This window comes from Sinocyclocheilus grahami, unplaced genomic scaffold (genome assembly GCF_001515645.1).
Source record: "Sinocyclocheilus grahami isolate Dianchi unplaced genomic scaffold, SAMN03320097.WGS_v1.1 scaffold1867.1, whole genome shotgun sequence".
Classification (NCBI taxonomy): Eukaryota; Metazoa; Chordata; class Actinopteri; order Cypriniformes; family Cyprinidae; genus Sinocyclocheilus; species Sinocyclocheilus grahami.
The window spans coordinates 53,392-72,715 of record NW_015507046.1 but is presented as its reverse complement, the minus strand read 5'-3'; the positions used below and the strand labels follow the sequence as shown (position 1 = coordinate 72,715).

Here is a 19,324-nt window from a genome sequence, read left to right as displayed (position 1 = left end):
AAACTTTAAAACTGGTCCAAAAAAATACAACATTTGTAACATGTAATATCGTATTGACCCGAATATAAGACAATGTTTTTTTCTTGGAAATACATCTGAAAAAACGCGGTCGTCTTATATTCAGGGTCTAGACTTTGACATGTCAATAATACACCCACAACAATAGGTGGCGCCAAATACGCATTAAATGAGTGTGCCATGAAATACGTAATGTAATGCGTGTTGTAAAGCTCGTGAGTAAAAACAAAAGAATAAGAAAACTTTACAGCTGCATGAGTCGTGACTGTCACGCAGAGGTGTAAAGAGTACCTAAAAACCATACTTGAGTAAAAGTACAGATACCTTACAGTGAAAATTACTCCACTACATGTTACAAGTCACTAATTCCAAAACAACTTGAGTAAAAGTCTTAGAGTATCTGATTTTAACAGTACTTACAGTACTTTACTTATACTAAAAATAGGCTCAAAGATGCACTAGTCAGAGACATGCCAGTGAAAAAACTGTAACGTTGTGGAGAAGCTGCAGAAAACAGGCAGAGGCAAGGATCTATGTGCTGGTATTTCATGGAAAAACTAGAACAAACAATAAGGCAAAAACCAACGGGAACAAAGAACAGAATGGCTGTCAAACAGACAACCATTACATTCAACAACTCACAAGGAACTGAGGAAAATTAGGGCTATATATACACACTGGGGGCTAACAAGCTTAACAAGATAAGACGCACCTGGGGAGACTCATCAAGGGGAACCAATGAAACAAACGGACTACAAACACCACTGGAGACAGGAAGTGACATAAAAGTCCAGGGCAAGGCACAGAGAGCATGAAACAAAAACAAGAAAGAGTTGATTTGTGAGGAGGGCAATCGTGTTTATTTTCTAAAACCAAAATAAAACTGAACACCTCAAAATTACAAAACAAACAATATCTTTCAAAAAGGTCTCTTCAGTATAATGGATAAATAAAATAATGTTAAAGGGGTCATATGATGCTTTTTTTTAAAGATCATTATTTGGTGTAACAGAATATGTTGACATGCTTTAATGTTCAAAAAACACATTATTTTTCAAATACTGTACATTATTGTAGGTCCTCTATGCCCCGCCTCTCTCAAACGCTTCGTTTTCTACAAAGCCCCTCCTTCTGACAAGCGCAGTCTGCTCTGATTGGCCAGCTGACCCAGTGCATTGTGATTGGCCGAACACCGCAAGCACTCGTCGGAAATGCATCGCCCCTTTCCATAATCGCCAGCTTCATCTTTCAAAATAAATGTAAAGACAGTAAATAATGTCATTAGTTTTACCTTCAGTTCAAGCCCTGAAAGGGGAACAGACACAGTAATGATGCAGTACACCAGCCGCGGTTAAGACAACTGACTCTACTGTGATGTGACTCTCTCTCTCTCTCTCTCACACACACAGCGTCTCCCTGACATGCTGCTTCAACACTAACTGCGGTTACTGAAACCACGCCTTCTTTCTTTGCGTGCACATTTGGGCGCATTATGCAAATATTTCCACATAGTGAGGTAGGTATGTGGGGGCGTGTTAGAACGAGCCGTTTTAGGGGGGCGTGGCAGAGTCTTAACTTTGATAAAGAATATCTCTTTGGTTTTGAGACTTTAGTCTTTGCAACTTCAGGGATCTTATCTATGCACAATCAGCTTGTAACGCTCCAAAGAGAAAGAACAACTTGAAATCGCATCATATGACCCCTTTAAACTTTTTGAACAACTGGCCCTGCCTGTAATTTTCAGGCCTGATTAGCTTGTTCATGTGTGTTTGATCAGGGCTGGAGATTTAAGATCTTTGATTGCAATAATGTTAGCATTATGTAATTGGAGTCTGTTTTCACAAATGACTCGTCATGTGTTTGGATCCTGTTCCTCTCTCTGTGTCCTATTGTTTTTTTGTCACGGTGAGTAAAGTATCTCTCATGCTGTTCTAACAGGAAGTTCCAGGAGTCGCATGAGTCTTTGGTTGGTAAACTACAGGAAGCTGAACTCAAAGCCCAGACCCTGCAGACAGGTACAGGAGCAGCTGCTCTCACCCGTCTGTTTACTCAGAGGCCCGTTTTCATTTCATTTGTCAGTACCGTTCATCTCAAACAGTGTTCACAATGCAACACGTTCCGTTTTAATTCACTTGGTTCCTTTTTAAGCAAAACAGAATGTATTCAGAGTGTGCAAATGTCATCTTTTGTTAAAAATCTTATCTGTATTCTTTCAGAAACTCTTCCTCCATGTACTGATAAACAGGAGTGTGTGTGTGTGTGTGCTGGAGGTTATGTTATGTATTTTATATTATTGTATAGATCATTATATGTTGTTGTGTGTCTTTGCAGCACTTGAACGAACTCAGACAGAGCTTTTTGACCTGAAAACCAAATATGATGAAGAGGCGACTGCAAAGTAAGTGTGTGTTTGTGTTAAACAACTTCATATCATTCACATGTATTTATCAGTCAGTTTATTATGCATCTCTCCTGTGATAAACAATGTTCAACATTGCACACTACCATTCAATAGTTAGATTTACTTAATATTTAATTAACACTTTTATTTAGCAGGAACACTTTAAAGTGATCAAAAATGACAGCGAAGGCGTTCACCTTGTTACAAAAAAATCTGTTTCAAATAAATGCTGTTCTCTCTATTCATCAAAGAATAAAGAAAAATGCATACAGTTTCACTGAAATATTCAGCATTACAACAGTTTCTTGAGTGCCGAATCAGCATAGATATAGATGAAAGTATAGATGCAATAATGAATGGGATTCGTGAAGTTAACTTTTATTCTCCATGAAGTTAACTTTTATTCTCCCGGGTAAAAATGCTTAGGTTGTTAATGCTGGCAAATGCTGTTTACCAAGTTTATAAATGGTTAAATAGTACACAATATACATTTAAGATGTATGTGACGTGCAGATATAAAGTTGATTTGGCCACTTCTAAGTAAAGAGTCAGTCTGGTCCTTTAATGCTGTTGCATATTCAGTGTGAAGGTCAACCATAACTTATTCAAGGAAGGAAGGAGAAGAACAGAGTCCAGATTACATCCATTACAAGAAGACATTCACAGACAATTCACAGATGAATGCGTCAAATTATTTCCTTCCAAAAAAGTTTTTGCTTATAGTGACATGATTAGACCGTCATGGTCATTGTCGTCATATGTTAACAGATGTGTTAAGAGTGTGTGCTGCATTAATACAGTGTGAACGCATGCTCACATAATGAGCATCGAAGCACATGGAATTCATCTCTGCATTTGTACACTACTACGAGAGCGCTAATGGTGAATTTATTCGGTTCTCAGGGCTGATGAGGTTGACATGGTGATGACTGATCTGGAGCGAGCCAATCAGGTACAGATTCATTCCTGTTATAAAGCAAAATTCCAAGATTCCAGATCGTACTAGTTATGACAGACTCAGTTTTTCCTTGTCCTGATTATGCATTTTTATATTCAAAATAATACATGAATTGTTAATATGTTAAAAAGGAAGTTGAAAGGGTTAGTTCACCCAAAACAAAACGCTGAAAATTGTGTCATCATTTACTGCCCCTCATGCCATTCCAAACCCTCTGGGCCTCTTCGGTCATTTTTGACAGGAAACATGTATATTTCTAAATTTTAAAAATCGTGGCTTCATCGGAGTGAGATGAAACTTGGTGACTTTTGTCACGTTAGCTGTGTGAAAAAAATCATGGACATGATTCGGATATGATAAAGGGTCAAAAAAAAAAGTCACTCTAGGCTGGGAAATGTGAAATACAAAAAAATATGAAAACTCAGAGAATCTTTTGGTGGTTCAAACTACAAATCAGCCACTGTGCAGAACAAAAGTACACCGCAATCAAGAGGTGACTCTCTAAAATATCAAGAGAGCAAAATAAACACCCACGCGCGTGCACACACACACACTTACAGCAATGAAGTGGTAAGAATGCAACAGAGCAAATTGAGAATATTCAATGATTGATTGAAATCATAATCCAAAACCTGATATTTGTCTAACCAAAAAATATCTAAACCTTGACAAAAAGTAGTCTTTTAGAATGTCTAAATATATAGCTAAAAGTAAAACCTAATAAAATTGAGAAATTATGTCTAAAAACCAGTGGGAATCCAAAGGCATCTGTATATATGTATGTAGGGAACTTTACAGGAGTTTACATGACATTACACAAGTTTTTATTTTTTTATGCCACCAGATGGCACAATTCTCACTTCAAAAAAACATGAAATATTGCATTTATTGAAAAATAATAAATTATTAAATATATTAATTCTAATGGGAAAAAATAGCTCATTAATTTTTTATAAATATTGCATATTATCATAAAATCCCCTCAAAATTCTAAATAATAATCACAAAATATTATTAAAGAAAAATGTATTACACTGATTTTCCTGAAAAAAAAAAAGTTAAATTTCAAGGCTTCGGTCACTTTTGACTGCGAAGGAGTCCAGTGTGACCCCTAAATGAAGAGGCCCAAAGGGTTAATCTAGAAATATCATTTTGAAATTTTGGTTGTGTAGACTTTCAATGGAAGCACGGAAACTTCCCAGGTTTCATCTTAATTTGTGTTTCAAAGATTAACCAAAGTTTCATGGGTTTGGAACGATATAAGGTTGAGTGAATGATGACAGAATGTCCATTGGAAGATGGTGGCGATATTAACTCTGTTGATGATGTTTTACTGCAGAGAGCAGAAGCTGCTGAGAGAGAGGTGGAAGCTCTGAGAGAGCAGCTCACGTCAGCCAACAAATCAACCCAACCTCTGGCACGGATCGACAAAAAAAAAAGTTAAATTTCAAGGCTTCGGTCACTTTTGACTGCGAAGGAGTCCAGTGTGACCCCTAAATGAAGAGGCCCAAAGGGTTAATCTAGAAATATCATTTTGAAATTTTGGTTGTGTAGACTTTCAATGGAAGCACGGAAACTTCTCAGGTTTCATCTTAATTTGTGTTTCAAAGATTAACCAAAGTTTCATGGGTTTGGAACGATATAAGGTTGAGTGAATGATGACAGAATGTCCATTGGAAGATGGTGGAGATATTAACTCTGTTGATGATGTTTTACTGGAGAGAGCAGCTCACGTCAGCCAACAAATCAACCCAACCTCTGGCACGGATCGACTCGACTCCGCACACGGTACCAGCTCTCCACTGCTGTTTTGTGTCAAATTCTACTGTAGAGCTAGTTGCTCGTGTGGATCTTAAACTCCTCGATATGGTTTCTTGATATAAACTAAACCTCTGCTATAATCATAAATGTGAGCCTGGAGCACAAAAGCAGTGTTGAGTCGCTGGGGTATATTTGTAGCAATAGCCAACAATACATTGTATGGGTCACAATTATAGATTTTTCTTTTATGCCAAAAATAATTAGGATATTAAGTAAAGATCATGTTCTGTGAAGATATTTTGTAATTTTCCTACTGTACATATATCAAAACTTAGTTTTTGATTAATAATGTGCATTGCTAAGAACTTCATTTGGACAACTATTTTGATTTATTTATTTTTTACACCCTCAGATTCCAGATTTTCAAATAGTTGCATCTTGGCCAAATATTGTAATATCCTGACAAACCATACATCAATGGAAATCTCAATTTATAAACATTGACCCTTATGACTGGTTTTATAGTCCAGGGTCACATATATGCTATATGATCATATAAACACTGCTTTTAACGTAAAATCAGAGTTTTGAGTCTTTTTTTTTAAGACAACAACTGTCAAAAACAACAAATAAATAATTAAAAAAAAAATAATACTTGCCTAACTAATGTAGGCAAAAGCGTATTGTGGACAGTCAGTATTAAAATAAAAGCAAAGAAGAAAAATACAAACAATACAACAATTAAATACGGTAGAACAAATCAATAGTTTATTTGCACCGTCTAACAGTAGTGTTCAAGTAAGAAATGCTACAGAAATTGAGTGACCAAATGTAAAAAGAAAACACTGCATAGTCTTAACATGCATTCTTATTAAAGCTGCTAAAGTTGTATAATTATCAAACATTCGAAAACAAAGCAAAGCCGAAGTGAACAAAAATAGCAAAGTAGTCCTCAAATCCTGTGTTTGTCACAGAGAGATTACAGTAATGTGCGTACGGCAATTACAGAGTGCGTATGAATGTGATAAAAAATAATAAACAACAGCTGTCTGGTCCATGTAAATGAGCCTTGAGCTTGAACCAATGTGGTCTGAAACAAGGATGTGTGACAGTTTCTATGGTTTGGGGAAACTAGCTAGTTAAATTCTCCAATGATGCATCATACTATGGTGGTTATGCAGTGAGGTGCATAGTTGTCTGGTAAACCCAGCCCTGATCTCCTTTACCGTTATTCTTGTACTCCTCTTTAGCTTTGTTCGTGTCATCTTTCTTAGAGACGTAAGCATTACACAGCCATAATTCTGACTCTAGCAGGTGCTCCACTGTGATTCTGGCTAATGCTACTGTTGGTCCACATTCACCTCATTCGTCCGCAGCACATCAATGATGCACAGAAATCAGAAATACATGTGTGTGAGAGATCTGACACATCCAGCTGTGTGTGTGTGTTTATATGGCGCTCAGTGTGTGTTGTGTGTGTGTGTGTGTGTGTGTTTATATGGTGCTCAGTGTGTTGTGTGTGTGTGTGTGTTTATATGGCGCTCAGTGTGTTGTGTGTGTGTGTGTGTTAATCAGGATGATGGCGAGCTGGTGTCGCGCTCGAGTCTGGAATCGGAGCTCAGTGCGAAGGAGCGTGAGATGCTCCAGCTGGTGGAGGACGTCCAGAGACTGCAGGCCAGCCTCTCCACGCTCCGAGAGAGCTCAGCCGCTCGGATCAGCCAGGTTTTTTAAACTGTAATAATATTTCACAATATTACAGTTTTTACTGTAATTTTGAGCAAATAAAAGAGACTTCTTTCAAAAACATTAAAAAATACTAGTGACTTCAAACTTTTGAGTGGTATTGTACTAAGTGATATGTAGTGTAAGTGTAGCCAACCAAAATCACTGACTTTCTGTTGAAGTCTTGAAGTCAGGTTATTTTTTCTGAAGAATGAAGTCAAACACTGAAAAGGGCACTTAGTAACTTGATCTGAGTGTGAAGCATGCTGATGCACACTTTGTAGGAGGAGTAAAAAAACTGTATGTGAATCTGTTCCAAGTGGCAGCTGTGGAGGATTACAGTATTCTGCTGGAGACAACTAAACTCGTCCAGATGACACAAGACACAGTTACACACAAGTACAAAAGGCATCTTGACACACATCACAATAATTTGTGATTTTTTTTGTCGTGTAGGGTGCCGACAGCAGCACAGTGATCGTCCCTGAGCCCATTAAAGAGGCCACTGCTCTGTTCACAGGTAAACTAAAGAACTCGTGCTCATGAGAGCAGGATGGCCCATATAATGCTCATGGACACATAATACAGACTGTCATCAGTCGCTCGAGTCATGAGATGCTCATACAGCCGTTACTCTGTGTGTGTGTGTGTGTGTGTGTGTTGAGGTGTGGGCGGCTCTCCTCAGACGGATCTTCCTCCGGGTCAGATGGACTCTATGCTGTCCATCATCTCCAGTCAGAGGGAGAGATATCGCTCGCGTAACCAGGAGCTGGAGGCCGTGAGTGCACTTCACTGTAATGACTTCTGTTGCTCAGAGGAAGAGAGGCTGACTGTGCCGTGTTGTTGATGTCTGTCAGGCGAACAGCTCCCTTCAGCAGACCTCACAGGCTCTTCAGAGCCAGCTGGACTGTCTGCGCGCCGACAACATCAAGCTCTACGAGAAGATCAAGTTTCTGCAGAGCTACCCAAACAGAGTAAGTCACGGCACGGCGAGTCGACCATTGTCCCGCTCCTGTGTGGATGACGAATAAACAAGGACATTTTATCACTGAGGTGAAATGGTCTGTAGCTCCTGTAGTGCCTAGGGGTGTGCGATATTTACAAAAAAATTGTCTCGATGATTTTCCTGGGATAAGACACAAATGAAATCAGTATCAACAAAATCCATCTCTGCACTCCTGAGGTGGCACAGAAGCTGCATCTGAAGTGGTATTTTGGTAGGCCTGTATTTACTGATTAATGCAGCTCAGAGGTGGCATGAATGCATTTAGTCTGCAATTACAATTGCATAAATAATGCTGTGAGACGTAAATAATATTAAAATATGAAATTATTTAAAAAATACTTCAAATATGAACACTGTCAAATATGTCACTGTCCTAATGAACGAGTCATTCATTAAAACAATTCAGATTCATTCATAAGGAACTTTATGAATGAGTCATTGAATCACTGACTTACCTGATTCATTAAAAAACTGTTCATTCAGAAATTAAACCCTCAGAGAAACACACAATGGTTCACAACGTGGATTTGTTTGGATTATTTTCCTTGGTGAAATTTAGCAAAATAGACAATATTGTGTCTAAAATGCAGCTCATTTAATATGAACTTGTTTATTGAACTGTTGTTTAAAATCGGTGTCACATTTTCAGTCATGCTGATATTTGTGACCCTGGACCACAAAACCAGTTTTAAAGGGATAGTTCACCCAAAAATGAAAATGTGATGTTTATCTGCTTACCCCCAGGGCATCCCAGATGTAGGTGACTTTGTTTCTTCAGTAGAACACAAACGAAGATGTTTAACACAAACCGTTGCAGTCTGTCAGTCGTATAATGGAGGTGGATGGGAATCACGGCTTTGAGAGTCAAAAAAACATACACAAACAAAACCAAATTAAACCCTGCGGCTCGTGACGATACATTGATGTGTAAAGACACGAAACGACCGGTCTGTGCAAGAAACTGAACAGTATTTATATTGTTATTTACCTCTGATCCACTGCAATGTCTGAACTGTTAGAACTATCCTGAGCGCGTTCTCAACAGCCGGTGCGTGAGGCGTCGTCTTGTTTTACCACGGATCGCAGACTTATAAGTGCATTACCGCCACCTATCTCTCGAATGGACCATTGACACTCTATCTACAATCTCAATTAGAAGTGTCAATGGTCCACTTGAGAGATAGGTGGCGGACAGGAGGACAGTTCGGACATTATAAGACTGACAGACTGCAACGGTTTGTGTTAAAAATCTCTGTTTGTGTTCTACTGACGAAACAAAGTCACCTACATCTTGGATGCCCTGGGGGTAAGCAGACAAACATCACATTTTCATTTTTGGGTGAACTATACCTTTAAGTGTCAATTTTGTGAAATTGAGATTTATGCATCACATGAAAGCTGAATAAATAAGCTTTCCATTGATGTATGGTTTGTTATGATAGGACAATATTTGATCGAGAAAATCTGGAATCTGAGGGTGCAAAATATTGAGAAAATCATCTTTAAAGTTGTTCAAATGAAGTTCTTAGCAATGCATATTACTAATCAAAAATTAAGTTTTGATATATTTAGGGTAGGAAATTTACAAAATATCTTCATGGAACATGATCTTTACTTAATATCCTAATGATTTTTGGCATAAAAGAGAAATGTATAATTGTGACCCATACAATGTATTGTTGGCTATTGCTACAAATATCCCCCAGCGACTTAACACTGCTTTTGTGCTGCAGGGACACATATGGAAAAAAAAAAGCACTCATGTCTGTGTGATATTGCTTAAATACACCATATATAAATACAAGACAAAACATCATACAAGGGCAAAATTCATATCTTGAATTTCAGGGTCATTCTAACTGCTTTCTACTTGGCTCTCAAGATTTGCATTTGTTTGGTTTTTGCAAAGTAAGTGAAACATTCAGTGTCAGCTCGCACATTTTTGAAACAACAGTTATAGTATTATCATAGATGAAACATATCGCACACCTCTAGAAGTGCTATGAATGTTGATGGTCTGAATATGGACTAGTGTAATTAGATCTCAAACATCAGTTATGTTCAGGGCATAAATGAGACTGTAGGTCCTGTTACAGTAGATGACGAGCACTAAAGACTGACGTGTGTGTGTGTGTGTTAGGCTGGAGACAGTGATGATACAGTGATGCGTTACTCGTCTCAGTACGAGGAGAGACTCGATCCCTTCGCCTCCTTCAGCAAAAGGGTGATAATGTGAACATATTCAAATGTCATTTTTGGAATTGTTTGTTGGTTTTGTTCATTCAGGTTTGTTTGTTCAGTGATGTGTTTGTAATGTGATTTTCTCTTCAGGAGCGTCACCGGAGATATCAGAGCCTCAGCCCGTGGGACAAGGCCACGCTCAGTCTGGTGTGTGAGCCGTGTTTGTGTTGATCTCTTCACATACAGTAGTGCACACACATGTGGATCAGTGTACTTTTACACATGAGCAGCTGGTGATCTGGTGTCTCCGTTCACAGTAAATGCTGCTGTCACTCACATGAGATCGCAGCAATAGCAAACGACAACGATCAGCTGATCCAATCAAGTCTCGCCCTACATGTTTTTCACTTGAATATATGCCACAATAGGAGTTTATGAATTTAAGGCCTCCATGTGGTTTTCCACCAAAAGAAAAACTCTATGGTTTAAATTTTTGAAAGCATCAAAATGACAACAGCCCTAAATATTATTATTATTATTTTAATTATTCTATTAAAAGTATTATTATACTCCTTAATTTTTTTTTACATTTTATTCTACATTAGTATTAAACAAAGGAGTAGTATATATATTTTTATTGGTTTAATTGATTTAAAATGTACTCACCCCCAGGCCATCTGAAATACACCTGAGTTTGTTTCTTCATCAGGTTTGTAGAAATGTAGCACTGCATCAGTGTCTCCGCAATGGATGCTCTGCAGTGAATGGGTGCCGTCAGAATGAGAGTCCAAACAGCTGATAACAACATCACAATAATCCACAGCACTCCAGTCCATCAGTGAACATCTGGAGAAGACCAAAGCTGAAACACATCCAGCATTAAGACGTTTTTAGTCCATAATCCATAATAACTCTTCCTCCAGGGAGTCAGTGTTCTGGTGTGAATCAGGAGAGAAATCTGCACAGATCAAGCAGCGTTTAAACAGCTCTAAACACATATGTGGCTGGATTTTGATGTGAGAGACAACAGCAGATGCACTTTTTCACTGGAGGAAGAGTTATTATGGATTATGAACTCTATGGTATTTTAGTTAAAAAGATCTTAATGCTGAATGTGTTTCAGCTTTTGTCTTCTCCAGATGTTAACTGATGGACTGGAGTGCTGTGGATTATTGTGATGTTTTTATCAGCTGTTTGAACTCTCATTCTGACGGCACCCATTCACTGCAGAGCATCCATTGCTGAGACACTGATGTAGTGACACATTTCTCCAAATCTGGTGAAGAAACAAACTCGGGTCCGAGGGTGAGTAAACTTGATTTTCAGCAAATGTTATGTTGTTAAGGTTATAACTCCCCCAGTAACTCCTGATGTTTTGTCGTTGCCCTCCCCTTTCGCTTTCTGTGCTGATGTTCCACGTGTCTGTTTCAGGGTCGTGTGATCCTGTCCAATAAGATGGCCAGAACTGTGGCGTTCTTCTACACGCTGATGCTGCACTGCCTCGTCTTCCTGGTGAGTGACTTGAGCCTCAGTTTAAACCGTGCTTCACAGCTCGTGTTGACTTGTTCTGATCCGCTGAGCTGTGTGTGTGTGTGTGTGTGTGAGAGATCAGGTGCTGTATAAAGCCGCCTGGAGTGAGAGTATCGGTCGGGACTGTGCTGCATTTTGTGCAAAGAAGTGAGTGTTTTTACTCCCGAGTTTCCTTAATGAGATTTGATCAAATGAGCCTCTGGTTTTGAAACGCTACGTGTTCACATACAGTATGTGTGTTTAATGCATGTGGTTTTCTTCATCTTTCCTCCCACAGATACTCAGACCACCTGCACCGTTTCCATGAGGATGGAGACACGTGGCAGTAGCAGCTTCTATCCACTAGAGAAAGCTGTTCACATCAATCATATTTTTATGACGTGAGAATGGTAGATTGTCATTGAATTACTGCTACTGGGAGCAGGTTAGTTAGGGGATATACTGGGTTAAATATTAAATTGACTGGAGGTTTAAAGGTTTGATGCTGTTAATTTACATAACGAGATGTTCTGCAGGTCATGTTTTGAGCATTTTCTTTGTTACTGTCCATTTTTACTTCAATGAAATCAATCAGCTCTAACATCTGATTCTAATGCTTTACAGAGATAAAAATCAGCGGTAATGGTTTATTCAACCTTGTGCCTGGTACTTCGACACAACGCATCTGACAATATTTGTATCCCTTTATTTTGTATATTTAACTGTTGGGACTTTAGGTATAGTCTCTTGATATTAAATTTAAGCTTTCAGGGAACGTGTGTTTTAAAAAAAAATATTATTATGAGATTAAGGTATTAATAAAACTACCATTCAAAAGTTTGGGGTCGGTAAGATTTTTTTATGTTTTTGAAAGAAGCCCTGCATTCATTTGATCAAAAATAGAGTAAAAACGTATATATTATTACAGTTTCAAATAGCAGTAAACGGCTGGACGATGGACTGGCAGTGGCTAACTGAGTGTTTTGTGTGCTTTCATTCATCAGCAGTCGACACACATGGTGCAACTACTTTATTTTTTAGTTTGAGACGCTGAGGACGTTCCCGTGAAACCGGTGTTGTTTGATGAGAATAGCACGTGTCTAGAGTAAAACTCATGAACATGTGGATTCTCTCTCCTCCCACAGTCCTTTGCAGCTCAGTGAGCGTTTAGACACGGTGTTGTGTTGTGATGTTCAGCGTCCTTGTGTATAAAAATGCAACAGCAGAGGTGGACCAAGTACACAACTCTATTACTTGAGTGAAAGGATAGATACTGCGTAGTTTAACTGAACTGAGTTTGGTTCATTTCAAGTGTAGCATATGTGAAAATGCTCTTAAATCATTTCGATTAGGGTGACCATATTTTAGTTTTCCAAAAAGAGGACAGTGGGCTCCATCGAAGTTACATCGACTACGAATGAACAGGAGCAGTGGCCGTACATAAACTGTAGTATAGTATGCTAGTATCCCATAGCGCCGTCTCCATGAACATACAGCAGCACTCCTGTGATCTGGTCCTATAGTGAGTTTTCAGCTTGATGGAGGATGGAGGAGGAGGATGCTCTGAATCACCTTCACTCAATGGTGACCAATGACTTCATGACGTGGCCCATTTAAGGACCAATCGGAAATCGCGCCGCGTCCCCTTTAAGAGCAGCTGCATTGCCTGGAGAATAGATGTGCGCGCATCATGTATCCGTCTCTATCCTGCTCACTTATGGGTCATGCAGCGATGCGATGCGCTGGAGTCCTCCGCAAGCCGCCGTCGATGGGTCTGGAGTAACAGCGCCGGCATCAGATGCAGTGACGCATTTATCGGAGGTGAGATGAATCAGGGGCCCGCGTCCTGAATGAACGGCCCTTCGCTCTCATTCATTATGCGCCGCTTTCCATGCATGTATGCGTTCGCATGTGTTTATTTGTGTTTAAGGCGCTCGCATGTGCGGTGGCTGATGATTAAAGCGTAATATGGGTCGCAGGCGCTGCTTCAGTGTTGCTCATCTGAATTCTGCACAGTGTTTTGTATCGATGCGCGCGTGTGTCTTATTGATTCAGGCCTCGTGCACCGGCTTCATTCACAGAGACTCACAGCATCATGCATCACCCACCCAATAACAGAGAACCTGAAATAATCAAATGATGCATGCATGCATGCAAAAACACACTGCAGCTTACTGTACACAGACACACACACACAGGGGCCCTAGACGAGAACATGAAAATGGACCCTACCATAAAACCATTACAGATGAGGACGCTTTAACAGCATGGAGATTTTAGGTTAATGGATATGAATGTGTAAATGAGATGCTGTAACTGGTTACTTTGTCCCCCTCACTTTTTAGTTTTTGCAGTTCACTTAAAAAAAAAAAAAAATTGGGTTGACAGTAAATTCTTACAAATAGGCTACTAATAAATGCCATGGTCTCTCAGATAATATGTGCACGGAGAAACTGCATGCGTAAGAATGATACAAGAATTATACAAATATTTAGCGGTGAATGAAATTGTCACTTGTGTAAATTCCCCCATAACTGTGTCTAAATGTTCATTCAGAGCAATGAAAGCAGTGTCTAACCTGGGGCAGAACTACAGTATGTGGGAAAGTTAAAACATTGAAAATTAAAAATAATGTGATACAAAATTGCAATACGTAGAAGCACGACACCTCAATATATTTAAAAATATATAATAATAAACCTGTATATATTGGAGAAAGGTTAGTTTAATTAATTGCTCATATTTTCTCTCTCTTTTACATTTGTGAGTTTTCAGCAGCTCAGAAAGTAAGCTTTTTCATCTGCTATTTTCTGTGCTGTCAAATATGAGTATAAGTGTGTGTATATGATGTTACCGTACATTATATAACATTATCTAGCTACAACTCTAATATTGGCATCCTTGGTAAATAGGAGCAAAACAGAAATAGTTTTTTGCAGCTTGTCGTAGTCTTTCATTCAAAAATATTCACAAAAGTCTAACCTTTAATTAAAGTAAAATCATACACAAAAAATGAATGTGGAATAAATAAATACAATTCTTTCAAATAAGTGCGACATGTGGCACCCCTACAAATCTAACTTAAACATACTCTGTTTATAACCTATGGTTACTTTATTGGTTGGAAACACTTCAATGGCATCCTGTTTCACACATGAGGCGACACACAGGCCACATTTCTGCTGTCATCCATCGCTATGAGAAAGAGCTGAGAATACAGCAACCATGTATGACAAAAGATTGTTGCGCTGCACAAATCAGAAAATGGCTATTAGTTCAAAATAGTTTGAAACGCTCATTTCTGCTCTCTGGGCAATAATTAATACGCTTCAAATCAAGTGGAGCTGGAAGAAGACGTGTGTCTCGCTCAAAGCGAGGAGGAGGAGGATGGTTTGAGTGGCCAAACAGTCTTTAAAGATCACATTTTAGAGAGAAGTGCAGATGCTGGTTGAGTCTTCGGATCAGAGAGTCTCTGAGATCACCTAAATAACCACTGATCGTTTGGGAAAGTTGCCATAAAATACCTTTGATGTCCTCGAGCAGCAAACGCATGTCAGGAAGCTTCAACTGGGCTGTGGCCGGATCTTCCAGCAGGACAACGATCCAAAGCACACCTCAACATCAGCAACGAAATAGCTCCCTGACCACAGAATGGAGGTTTTGCCGTGGACAAAAAAAGTCCACACTTCGAGTCTGAATGATCTGGAGAGATTCTGTATGAAAGAATGGTCTCCGCTCCCTTGCCATATGTTTATTAATAACCTCATTACAGATTATAGAAGAAGACTCAGAGCTGTTGTCTTGGCAAAGGGGGGCTACACAAAGTATTAAATGCAGGGGTACCAATTTTTTATTTTTTTTACTTTAATTAAGGTTCGATTTTTGTGAATATTTTGAACGAAAGACCAAGAAGATAAACACCAAAGACATTGGGGGGGGGGGGGGGGGGGGGGATTTAGCTTTAATCCATGGACTAAAAAACAACCCGCGGCACCAGTGTAAAAGTAGCCCAATTCTGCAGGTAAACTGCGGACTTGGCAACACTGCGTACCGACTCTCAAAAGTGTCAACCTGAGTTGACGTCATTCATCACATCGCTATTTCAATAATGTACAATTCGCATTGACGGGAATATCCGACGCAAATACACATATCTGAGTCATATCAGATTTATTTCCAAATATGAACATAAATGCATGAGGCCTGAAACCATTCTGAGAAAATCGGAATCCACACACTATTTTTTCCTGTTTACATGTCCGTGGGTCATATCCTGTCAATCTGTGCCACATGGGAGGAAGATATAGGGTCACATGAACCATTTTGCCTCACCCTTTCTGATATTGCTTACTGACCTGTCGCTCTCTTTGTTTCTCTCTCTCTCTCTGTCTGTGTGACAGTGGTTTGCCAGGGCATTGGCATGGCCTAGTAATGAATGGCGACGGGGCTCCCAGCAGCCCGGAGCACTCCTCCTGCACGCTGCCTGATTGGAAGGAGTTCTGTGAGCTTCACGCTCGAGCTTCTGCCGCCGATTTTGCCTACAAGTTCCGGCGATTCATCAGCGAGAACCCTTGCTACGACTCGCCTGGTGCTGATGCCAGCTTCTCACAACACTTTGCTCAACACTTCTTGACCTGCTTCTCTGCCGCCCTCGACCAGGTTCAAGGTCCCGGCTCTCTGGGAGACTCCTCCGCTCCGAAGTACAGCATCGTACCCTTTGTGGGCATACAGAGCTGCACGCTGCCCTTCAGCCACGACCTCTACCATCGGCGCAAAGACGTGGGGGCCTCGAGCGAATCGCTGGATAGCATGGACAGTGGAGGGGGCGGAGCCAGCGGACAGGAACAGCAGACCCCCACCCATAAGAAGGCAACCGTGAGCCAGTCCAGGAGTTCGGAGGATGTGTCATTGGGGCGACGTAAGGCTCGCTTCAAGAAGGGCTTTTCCCTCCGAAACATGAGTTTGAGCGTGGTGGACGGGGTGAAGGAGATCTGGCACCGCAGGGCGTCTCCAGAACCAGACCCCTCGGGGAGCTCCAGGAGGACCAATGGAGCCGAGTCCATGGGGTCCGAACACTGGAGCCAGAAGCTACGGCTACCGCGGGGCTCTCAGGGCCATAAGGCGGAGCTGTTGGAGATCCAGAGGGAGGGTGCGCTCAGATACATGGTGGCCGATGACACTAACTGTATGGGGGCGGCACAGTGGCAGAAATGCAGGTTGCTGTTGAGGAAGACCGCCGCGCAAGTGGACGCAGGAGAGAAGTTCCAGCTTGAATTCTACGTTCCACCAAAGGTAGAACAGCACTCTGATAAAACTCTTGTTAGTATAAGAGTTTGTGGGTTAGGGGAAGAAAAACTGATTATTCTTAAATATATGCCTTTCAGCCCTGCTCCTGGAGACCCACTGTCCTGTAGTTAGGCTCCAACCCTAATCATGCACACCTGAACCAGCTAATCAAGGGCTGTAATCACCCCCTTTATACCCTCATTCACTATTCCCTACATTAGGCCACCAATACAGTTCACTTGAAGGAGTGAATGAAAACGAATTTGAACACTGAGTGCCGCTTTTGCATAGTTTGTGCTCGCTGTTTAATAATTATTTGAAACTGGCAGCTCCAGGAGTAGGGTTAAAGGATTTATCTTGAACTCTGTCATGGAAATGTATATCCCCTAGTTCAACAACTTAATAATCAATTTTCAATGAACCTGTGTTGTATTACCCTGTATTACGCCGTGGACGAGCGTTTTGTAAAATGAATGGATGGATGATTCAGCTGCAGGCGCCTTCTGGCAAGACGCGGGAATTCATTTGGCGTGCGACTCTCACAGTGCACTATGGGTATTCTCTAGCCGTTGAGCGTGCACTGGTTGTATACTCATTGTACACTCATGGGATTGAATAAGTGCACTTGAGAACGTCCACTAAGGTTTCGGACACCACTACAAATGGTTGTCCAAAAAGTGCCCTATTTAAGGGTAGAGGGGGTGATTTCAGATACAGCCAAGGTGTTCAGGATGACTTGAAAATGGCAGGCAGGTGTGTTGGAGAAGGTTGGAACTAAACTTAGGCCTGGGCCACACTAGACTGTTTTCAAATCGTAACCAATTTTAAAACTTTGGGAGACCACAGACATTATGACCGTTTTAACCGATTTTTAGCATTTTAGTCCTCTGAACGAACACACTAGAGGATTCGAACGGACCACGAGACCATACACTTGTTGACTGTAGGAATGATTTTACAGTGGCGAGATCTCACGGAGACTCGCGAGATCAAACATAACTTGAAAAGAAAAAAAAAATGACAATCGACGTTGTCAGCTGGCTTTCCTGGAACGCATTCTGTTTCACAGTGAAAAACAGAGTATACAAAAAAAAGAATAAGGGTGATCTTCTTTCTCAATACTCCACTTTCATGGCATGTTTGTGGCTCGCAAGTTTCAGATATAGAAGCACGCAACATCCGGTAGTTGACGCTCGCTCTCTTCTCATCAAACATGTTTGATATTTACGATTTGGGATTGTGGGAGCTCTGACGTGATCAGGAGCAGTAAAATAATCGTAATGACACCACACAATAAAGTCAGTTGCAACAAGCCTAAAATCTGGGCCACACCCCCCAGATTGCTTGGGGGTGCAAATCGGGCTCAAAATCAGGCTTAAAATCATCAAGTGTGTGGCCAGCCTTTGCAAGACAGTGGGTCTCCAGGAGCAGGGTTGAAGACCTCTGTTATATAGGATAGATCTTAATCTATTATCTGCATTGGCAAAGTGGACATCTTCATCTTTTTAAAAATATTGGTTATTTTTGTGTTAGTCTCCCTCTGGATTTAAACTCTTCTATATGTAAAGTTAGTCTCATAAGAGTCAAATTCATTTATTTGTTATTTGCAATGGGTACACTGGTCAATGAAGTGCTTGTGACAAGGCTCAGATTCAGACAATGACAGTACAAGCATGTATAAGACTTAGACATGAACAAACGCACATGGTTTAGATCAGGGGACTCTAACCCTGCTCCTGGAGAGCTACTGTCCTGCAGATCTCAGCTCCGACCCCAATCAAACACACCTGAACGAGCTCGTCAAAGCATTCAGGGCAGAGATTGTCTTACTATTGGGAGAGGGTCTGTATTACTTACAATTGGAGAAAGCGTAACGGTCAACTTGGATCACATGTGCCCAGTGGTGGAAAGAGTACTGAAAAAATATACTCAAGTAATAGTACCATTACCTTCCAAAAAATGTAGTGTGAGTAGAGTTTGTCCAAAAAACTACTTGAGTAAGAGTAAAAGAGTAGCCTATTTAAAAGTACTCATGAGTATTGAGTAGTGAGTACTGAGCTGTGGATTCTACCCCCTCATAATAAACGCTGTACACCGCAATTTATAGATTTTAAAAACGTTGTATATTCTGTAATTCACATTATCTTGTTTGTCATAAAGAAAGAAGAGTATCTTTCATCCAGCAGTTTTAATTTTGACTGCCAACTCTTTAAAATACATTAAAAAAGCACGGAAACAGTATTCAGTTGAAGAAAAGATGAAAGTTATTCTCAGTACAATCATCCCCATTTAAATCATAAAGTTTGAAAAAAATAGATTTAAAATCATGTGTAAGGCCACTGAGACAGCATGCTGTTGTTGCACATAAAATATTAATGTTTAGAACAGTGCAAATACAAATACCATTAGAAACTCATAGTTCAGCATCACACACCATGATATGGGTTAAAATGAGAGCCCATTTCTCTCCAAAACGGTGCCA

The 19,324-nt window shown here is 40.2% G+C and overlaps 2 protein-coding genes across 2 annotated transcripts in view; both read left to right on the top strand.

Annotated features, from left to right (window-relative positions):
• Window positions 1-12,357, top strand: part of LOC107573095 (protein CASP-like) — a 25,951-nt gene extending 13,594 nt beyond the window's left edge. The window contains exons 7-19 of the mRNA XM_016259534.1: window positions 1,957-2,033; window positions 2,350-2,416; window positions 3,323-3,371; window positions 4,717-4,794; window positions 6,714-6,860; window positions 7,317-7,380; window positions 7,526-7,638; window positions 7,718-7,834; window positions 10,007-10,090; window positions 10,198-10,254; window positions 11,479-11,559; window positions 11,660-11,724; window positions 11,855-12,357. Coding sequence (XP_016115020.1) covers window positions 1,957-2,033; window positions 2,350-2,416; window positions 3,323-3,371; window positions 4,717-4,794; window positions 6,714-6,860; window positions 7,317-7,380; window positions 7,526-7,638; window positions 7,718-7,834; window positions 10,007-10,090; window positions 10,198-10,254; window positions 11,479-11,559; window positions 11,660-11,724; window positions 11,855-11,906 — 1,051 coding nt within the window. The 3' untranslated portion in view covers window positions 11,907-12,357. The remainder of the gene's footprint in view (window positions 1-1,956; window positions 2,034-2,349; window positions 2,417-3,322; window positions 3,372-4,716; window positions 4,795-6,713; window positions 6,861-7,316; window positions 7,381-7,525; window positions 7,639-7,717; window positions 7,835-10,006; window positions 10,091-10,197; window positions 10,255-11,478; window positions 11,560-11,659; window positions 11,725-11,854) is intronic.
• Window positions 12,358-13,213: 856 nt separating this feature from the next.
• The window catches only part of LOC107573094 (SH2B adapter protein 2-like), a 50,122-nt gene continuing 44,011 nt past the window's right edge, over window positions 13,214-19,324 (top strand). The window contains exons 1-2 of the mRNA XM_016259533.1: window positions 13,214-13,377; window positions 15,957-16,848. Coding sequence (XP_016115019.1) covers window positions 15,988-16,848 — 861 coding nt within the window. The 5' untranslated portion in view covers window positions 13,214-13,377; window positions 15,957-15,987. The remainder of the gene's footprint in view (window positions 13,378-15,956; window positions 16,849-19,324) is intronic.